The 8,974-nt window shown below is 36.9% G+C and overlaps 1 protein-coding gene across 6 annotated transcripts; it reads right to left on the bottom strand.

Moving 5' to 3' along the window:
- On the bottom strand, window positions 474–8,698 carry LOC109714856. 6 transcript variants are annotated; one of them, XM_020239562.1, is made up of 2 exons: window positions 8,053–8,696; window positions 474–1,044 (listed from the first exon to the last, which is right to left on the bottom strand). In XM_020239562.1, exon 1 carries the CDS (start codon window positions 8,454–8,456, stop codon window positions 8,115–8,117), a length of 342 nt encoding a protein of 113 aa, XP_020095151.1. In that variant the 5' UTR covers window positions 8,457–8,696; the 3' UTR covers window positions 474–1,044; window positions 8,053–8,114. The 6 variants fall into 6 exon arrangements, with proteins under 6 accessions (XP_020095151.1, XP_020095155.1, XP_020095156.1 ...); XM_020239566.1 differs by lacking the exon at window positions 474–1,044 and adding an exon at window positions 2,001–2,482 and having other exon boundaries at window positions 8,053–8,698; XM_020239567.1 differs by lacking the exon at window positions 474–1,044 and adding an exon at window positions 6,143–6,343 and having other exon boundaries at window positions 8,053–8,698.

Here is an 8,974-nt window from a genome sequence, read left to right as displayed (position 1 = left end):
AAATAATATTAGATATTATAGTTGAACTGTACTTGATATTAATTAGTACCGCAGAGTCATCAAGACTAGCTAGAGACTCGTTTTTTAATTTTATGTAGCGCGTTTAATTTGACGATATTCACCGTTAAACATGATTTAGACAATAGAGTATTTTAGAACCCAAATTTTGTGATTTTTTGAGCATCACTTTTAAGTCAACAACTTATCAAAAAGAAAAATGGTCAAAGTTAAAAATAGATATATCAAATATTAAGGAATAAAACTTGTAAAACTCAAATCGGAGTTGCAATATCTTGCACTTAGTTTGCCAGGGAGAAAACGAATCTTCCATCCAAAAACTGACCGATTTGGATTATTGTTTTAATACATCTATATAAGCAGTTTAAATAGTTCCTTTTGCTGGCCGTCCGGACACTAAGTAGTGTAGATGATACTTAAAAAGTCGTACAAATACCTAAAAAGTTCAAATACTATTAAATCAAGATATATCGATGGAATGCTCAGTCATTGAAAGTGACAAACTCTATAGTACCACCCCTGCCTGGCTCGAGATGTTATACAAATATGGCCTTCATTGACAAAGTTAGTTCAGTAGCACCGCCAAAACTTGCTTCTCATGAATTTGATGGTGTCCCTTTCACTCTCCAAAGACTAATATACAACAATCGATTTTCCCACTACTAACTGCCAAGAAAAGAAGTGCCTACTGTTGTCTGCTGATCTCTCAGATGTTGCAGTTTTATAGATCGCACCAAACAGATCACATCAAACAGCTTATATTACGATACATAGAACCGATGAAAGTACATATTTTCTTTACTTGGATGTATTTTTACACATGGGCAGAGCAAAACCACCTCGACCAGAATTTGCAAAACAAGAAGGCACCAACTTTCTATTAAAAACAAGGGAAAGATCTGCTGCTTACTGCTCGATGAAACACATCCAACCTCGTGGTCAAGTCATCCGCTAACCTTTTTCTTCCCTCCTTCCATTCATAATATTCTTGGCAAATATACGAAGATCGATCTCCCGTTTTTCCTCCTGTCAAAAAAGAACGCCCAACTGATTCTCTTAAATCCGTTTATGGAATTTGTTTACGATATCAATGAACATATCAAATTATTCTGAAGTAAATAAAACAATTTGTTTCGATAAAAATCAAACTGAAACCTACTAAACTGATGCTGCTTCTCGTCTCAAAAATAACATAAAATAAAATAAAATTAGAAAAAAGGGATAAAGTGATGCAGCAAGAAATCAACTATAATTTTAATTTTTAAAAAAATTTTGAAAATAATTATTATTTTTGTTAATTGATTTTAGAAGATTTTTTTTAGATTTTCAGGATTTTTTATGTGAAATACGTTATTAAAAATTAGGAATATAAATTTGAACGATTTAAATTCGAATTAGATAGTTTCGAAATAGAAAAAGGCCTGTTTGCAAAAAAAATCCACCGATTTTACGTTTTTTTCAAATATACCACTATTTTAGATTTTATAGATTAGAATCTGAATTTTGATAAACTGACCAAAATATCTTTATTACTCTTTCTCTCTTTTCTATCTGTCATTCATTTTTTTTTTCTTTCTCCTCATCTCCTCCTCGCTCTCTTTTGCTTTTTCTCCTCCCATTTCCTCTCCCTACTCTCTTCCTCCTTCACCACCCCTTCTCGCTCTCTTTTGCTTTTTCTCCTCCCACTTCCTCTCCCTACTCTCTTCCTCCTTCACCACCCCGACGCTGACGCCGTGCTCCTCTCTCCTATCTCGCCCACACCTCCGCCGACTCCAACAGTGACTGCATCAATGTGGGCTCAGATATAGTATAGATCAGGAAGGTAAGGCTTTGGTGGAGAACGTAGTTGTGAATGGCGACAACAACGAGGATGTCGCAGGATTTGAGGAGGACGGAAGGGAGAGAGCTTCATGACAGGGAAGGCTGCTGTAGAAAAAGGCGAGGAAAGAGGCGTGATAGCGGAAAAGAATGCGAGGGTGGAATTAAAAAAAGAAAAAGAATAAATAAAATAAAATAAAATATATATTTCTTTTCCTAGGAAGGTCACACGTGCCGTGGCCTCTAAAGGAAAGGCCAAGAACTAGATAAGAAAGAAGTTGTACTGTTTGAGACAAACTTGCACTGTTTAAGGCTAAATTGCAGCATTTAAAACTATTTGAGACAAAGTTGCATCATATAAAATAGAAGTTGTATTGTTTGAAACTAAGTTGCATTGTTTAAAACTTAAGTTGCACCGTTTAAAACAATTTGAGACTAAGTTACAACTCAAACAGTGCAACTCAGTGTCCAACGCACTCCCCTTTTATGTCATTCTCAAATCCTGTGGCACCCTCATCACTGTCGCCATCTACGACCACGCTTTTTGCCGTAGCCTTACCTCCATAATCTGTGCCATATCCGAGCCCGCATTGCCGCCGCTTATGGAGGCAAAAGTATGGGCGAGATAGGAGAGAGGAGCACGAGGCTGATATAGAGGTGGAGGAAGAGAAGGAGAAATGAGAGAAAGTAAGAGGAGAGAGAGAAAAGTTGCAGAATGAGGAAGAAGAAGAGGAAGAAGAAAAACCAACAAGAGAGACAAAATAGAGAAAGGAATAAGAATATTTTAGTCAGTTTACTGAATATATAGACCTAATATGTAAAATCCAAAAAATGGCCTATTCTTCCAAAAATGCAAAACCAATGGATTTTTTATGCAAATTAGCCATAAAAACATCTCTAAAATCTTAGGATTTGATTAGGACTAGTATTAAGATTTTTTTAATATAAATATAGTCTTTGTAAAGACTTTTAACTTAATGAAAATTTTATTTTGTGTGTTTTTCTTAGTGCCCTGTGGTATATATCCAGCTTGTATCACTTATCCCTCTTAACCCTTTTACTTTTTTTTTTTCCTTCTGCTATTCTTTCTGCAATAATCCCCTGCCCTACATTATCTGCGACTAAAGTACTTGCTACAGTACTCATTTGACTACATCGATTGGTATCAGAATATTCGACTACTTTTATTTAGGCACACGTCAATTAGTATTACAACCAAAAGATTCTCTATTAAAGTCGAAAGATTCTCTATCGGAGTCGAAAGATCCTCCATCGGAGCCGAAAGATCCTCTGTCAAAGTACGTTCTTCAAGATTTTGTAATTTGTCCATCTTGGTGGGAACTAGCAAAAACTTTGGAAGGCTATTAAGTTGAAATAGACACACAACTCCAACAATAATAAAGTCTTAGAGGTTGTTTCATTGCACATAGTTGCAACTACACTGCAATTGTATACTAAATGCAAATTCAAATCCAGTGTTTGGCTTGAGACATTTGAATTCAACTGTTGCAGTTACAACTGCATGTGACTCAACTACAACAGTCGAAACTACGCCCAAATTAATCAATAGTTCCAATTACAACAGTTAGATAGAGTAACTTTAAATAAAAATAAGCTTACCTCCCTAATAACCTTTAAAAAAAAAATCTAGCTTAGGAGGTAATCTTACCACTCCATATATAAAGTGATAAAAAATTATAAAATACACTTCTCGACTGCATAAGACTGAATAAATTATTTATAATTTTAGTGTTTTCTACTAATAATCAAACAAGACATGTATTTGCACTACTATATTTCCAATCGCATGCATATCTATCTACACTGTATTTACAATTAAATCCAATCAAATGCCCCTTAATGTGCAGATCATTCGAAAGCTTGACACATTAGTGCAATCTATTAAAGGCTAGCAGCTGGGAAAACTCCTGTATAGGCTAACAGAATTCTATTATTCCGGTAGCGACCGATTCTAATGGTTCGTGTTATTCTACAATGTTACAACAACAGCTAATGATGTAGCAACATCGAGAGTCCACCAACAAGATCAAACAAAAAATATCTCATTTCATCGTTAAGATTCCAATTCAAGAACAGTAATATGTGATAGATTCTCCAGCGGCAGAGAAGACTAAGACTCCACCTCAAAATCTCAAGAAATCTTCAGTCCAAGATGAACGCGAATGAAAGAGGCAAGCGATTGTCAAAACCAACATGGATGGATAGGAATTCAGTAAAGAGTTCAATATTGGAATTTATAAAATGATCATGACATTATGTCGATTTCATACAAGTTGCGGGGCTTGGATTGCATCCTTAGATTATCGAAGTATGTAGATTTGATCCAAGCCATGAAGAGGTTCAAGTTTATACCCAGACGATATCTTCACAGCAGAAGCAAATGATGTTGTCTAATAAGCAAAAAATATAAGACAAACGAGTTTGATTGTATAAGCCTATATAGTCCTGGTGTATTATTAGACAACATTAATCAAGGTTAATGAACCACTATAGTATGATTCAAAGCTTGGATTTGTTTTCTATTATTACCTGTTATGTTTCGCAATTGATCGAGATCTCTAATGGGTCTCCTATTCTAATGGATCTCCTACACTTACGATACTATGCATTCCACAATGAACAATGATGACATTTGTTTCGACAAAAAGGAACTTCAAATAGGAAACCTAGAATGTGTTCCAAGAAGTACACCCCAAAAAAAAATCAGAATAAAAAAATCAAGCATGATATATAGGTACTCGTCTCCAAATTTAGCAGCTCCAAATGCTGTTAATATTGATATTTTGTGAGACAACCATATTAATATAGAACCTGGATGCGCCTCTGCTGGGTACAATTATAAGGTACAGTCCACATAGAAAGAACTACCACTACATGATGTTGCTTTAGAATTATTATCCCAAATTGGAAGATCTGCTGCACGTTGGCATCATATCCTGTGACCTTTCTTGATAAAACTTTAGGTAGAGGTCATTCCAAACAACCCATCTGTTATCTAACGTGGATGGATTGCTCAACTATATATATATATAGAGTCCAGCTACTATACTATCGATAGTACCAAGTCCTTGATACTATTGAGTTTTCTACGTTAGACTTACCTTTGATCATTTCCATCCGTTAGATTATCACTATTAAACTAACCCATCCATCACCTAGGGGCCACCACTATTATATTAACCGGGCGACCACTATCATCCTAACCGAATCTTTTCACGTCCAGACCGAAACCAGTAGCTACTGAAGGCTTGGTACTCATTATAGCTATAGGTAGCATAATTCCATATAGTATATATACTATTATATATATATTATATATAATTATATATAGAGAGAGTTCGGCTACTATACTCTATTAGTATAGACCCCTTTATATTCATAAGTTTTTTATCGTTAGATCTATATACTTTTGACTATTTCCATCCGTAAATCATACTATTCAACCAACCATCCACTCAATCCTAGGGGACCACTATTATCCTAACCGGGGACCACCATCATCCTAACCGTACATCCCTTCATCCAAGGGCCGAAAACCTAATAGCACCAAGCGTTTGGTACTATTAATAGTATAGGCCTATATATATATATATATATATATATATATATATATATATATAAATGAAGTATGACACATTAATATATGCGAAATAGGAGGTTTGAAAATAGACATAACCCAATCAAGTATACTGGCAGAGACATTTTTCTAAGAACTACACACCCCTATTGACATTCCCACGGAAGCAATGGAATCACTATCCTAGCACAATCCTGGTTTCTGTAGAAAGACCGGAAGACTCTAAACTCTTCGGAGTACTTACAAATTCTATAGCAACTCCATTTCTTCTTAAGTTTCCAATAGACCAGCAAGACCTCAAGTTGATCATTAACTTTCTACTCCATGTTTTTCCTTTATTAGGAAATTAAAATGCCAAAAGTGGGTTTAAATTGGAAAACCTTATTTTCATTGCCCATGGGGAGGCACATTCACCACCTTCACCAAAGTATTATTCTGAAAACTCCAAAATGCTTAACTAAACAAGATATAAATGCTGATTATGGTGCAACATTACGTCACCTAATAGCATTTAATTTGTTGGATAAACAACTAAAAGCCAACCAAACAACAATTCATACAAATAACCTAAAAAGAAATGACAAGAGGAGAAGATGTAACAATGTATATCTATAAGCAAAAAGTATTATGTCTCATAGACATACCATCACTGTCACGGGATTCTAGTTAGAAGTTGAGGATCACTCTTGTCCTCGAAAGTAAAAATAATAAAGAAGCCATTGAGAGTTTCAATTTAATTCCAATTTAAAAGGAAAGGACAAGTACTAGCACAAAGTATCAAGAAAGATATAATTCAAGAACCCCGCTGTCACTGCAGGATAACAATATATCAGATGTCCTCTGTATCATTTTAGTCCAAGCTCAGAAGCAGTCTACATATGCACCGGTATTGGCCACCAGGATAAACTGCTGGTATATTATTGTAGAAAGTACAAAGGTTACAAACCCACATTTTTAAAAGCTATCAGTTTCATATATTCCAATGTAGTATATTGAATGCATAGACATATTATTTCTCACACTATAGCATACCCCAGTAAGACAAGATACTTGGAGAAACTTGAAGGGGTTTATAACACCGTCATATTGAGTATGTGGGGAGTTAGAAGCATCATACAAAAGGCATCAAGAACCAAATGCATAATGCAGTATATGAAGATACTGGAGATCATAGGAATGTTGAGCGTTCACACATGTACTACAGCAGAAGGGGACTGCTTCAAAAGATCAACCTATAGATACTAAATGAAGACCATATAGCAAATTAAACAAAGCTAGCTTTTGGCATCCGAGAAACCAAAAATCATATGTGGCCTTGTATTCAACCCAAATCACTATGAAAAATAGTACAAGAGAAACAAATACCACCGATATATAATTTTTGAATTTTCTTCACATTCTCTATGGCAGTTGTTTTCACAAAGTAGTCGGGTTTAGTTATAAGGATATAGGAACCATGGTTTAATCCCCTTGAAAACTATTTCATAAGGCGCATATGATCTGAAACATCAAACCATTGCTTTTTTGGTTTCAACTTTCAAGATATTGGAAAAAGGACATTAATAAATGATGGTAAGACAGGAGAAGGTATAATATAAGCACATGTTGCTAGGAGCAGATTTGGAATTCATCAAACATGCTTGAGAAAGTCCCTTCTTTCCCAATTTAATTTGCATCCGAAATAGGACTTGCTCAGTTAGTTATCTGTGGCGTCAAGCCAAAAGACAAAGAATGACAAAGATGTAAAGGTTAAAAGAAGAATTGAAAAAAGCACAAAAATAACGAAGTTAACAGCTCATGCAAATTTGTAACAGTAATACAAGTAGCACCAAGAACTAGAAAACTTGGCAAATAGCAGCGAAGTGTAATTTCAACTATATACTAGGATAGTATATTAAAGAATGATGTCGGTTTTCTCAACTTCATATCAAAACCTTTCCAGACACCGAGGTTTGAACAAATGAAATTAAGGAAAATATATAAACAAAGTAGCGAAGAGAATGGCAATGCTTTAGTGCTGAGAAACTACCCATAACTCAGGTTATATGAGATAGACCTTCCGTCACCCTCCTAAGGAATTCAACCTGAACTCCTTCCCTCACTTGGCTCATGATAGTCAGTCAAGCGGCCACTGGTAGCTATACCACGGAGTCAGCTGACGACAAACAAGGAAAGGGATGATTCTCTTTCAACTAGAGGAGCTGGCTAGAGAAAAAAAGGTTGTTATCGATCCTTAATCACCTTTATAGTTGTTGTGCAGTCATAGTTGTTCCTTAGCTGTATAGAAACTAGCTATGCATTTTCCTTATCGTTCTATTTCTCTAAGTAGACACCAAACAAAAGAAGCAGAGCCTTAATTATATGGCCGGCCGAAAAGTTAGGCTGATTATGCGCGTCAATGTGCCATCCAATGCACCAATTCTTGCTTAGTACCTCAAATACTTTGAAGAAAACAGTCAGAGACAAAGGCAACGGTTCATCGTGTTATAAAGCCTCCAAAAGAAAATGAATAATCAGATAATTAAGGTACAATAACAATACTAATAAAATCCATCCAGATAAGGTACAATAACAAGCTAGAAGCAAGAAATAACGAAGAAAGAAAGAGGAATAATCACCTTCACCTCCACCTCCACGTCGATCTCGGAAGCGTCTCCGTCTCTCCTCCTGCTGCTGTTTGTTAATCGGAGTGGGGTCGGTAGAGGGCGGAGTCGTAGCCATCGGAGGAGGAAGAAGACAATGAGGAGGAGGAGGAGGAGGAGGAAGAGGAGGTCGAGCGGAGGAGGAGGACGACGCGGCGGGTGGCGCGGGGGCGATGGAGGAGGAGGGCGGGGGAGATCGTGGGGAAGCAGAGGAAGGAGAGGACGGAGGACGCGAGCCGGAGGAGGTGGCGGAGGGGCAGACAGCACAGCAGGTGGAGCACCTCCTCGCCGGACAGCCGCTCCGGGTTGCACGCCACGTACTGGCTCAGCTCCGCCGACGCCCGCGCCGCCCCCGCCACCCACCCGCTCCGAAACACCATCTCCCTCTCTCTCTTTATCTCTCTCCCTGTCTCTCTCTCTCTCTCTCCTCTCCTCGTCGGTATCTCTCCCGACACCCGCCCCCCTCTCTCGCTCTCTCTCTCTCTCCTGTTTTTACCCTTTTTCCTGGTTTTATTATTTTGTTTGGTAATAATAATGATAGAAGGAGATTGAATGCGTTTTCGCAACTCTTATTAGGCGGAAAGTGGAAAGGAGAGAGGAGGAAAAGAAAAAAAAAAGAAAAAAGAGGACGTGACGAGAGAGGAATCGCTATTGCCGTTGAAACGAGGGATTGGGTGAATCATGAGACCACCGCCGTCGTATGGCGTAGGCGTCCGAAATGTTTGCTTTTGTGAGAAATGCGTTATCTCATTTATTTGTATTGGAAAATTTTATTTGGTATTCGTATCTAAAAATAATCAGGATCTGGATATATGAACGGCGTTGTTAAATATAATTTAAAGTTTTTCAATTATTTATGAATTAAATCTTATAATTTTTTAATTTATTTATTTATTAT

Source organism: Ananas comosus, linkage group 9 (assembly GCF_001540865.1).
Source record: "Ananas comosus cultivar F153 linkage group 9, ASM154086v1, whole genome shotgun sequence".
Taxonomy (NCBI): domain Eukaryota; kingdom Viridiplantae; phylum Streptophyta; class Magnoliopsida; order Poales; family Bromeliaceae; genus Ananas; species Ananas comosus.
The sequence above is the reverse complement of the archived record's forward strand: the minus strand, read 5'-3'. Positions and strand labels throughout refer to the sequence as shown.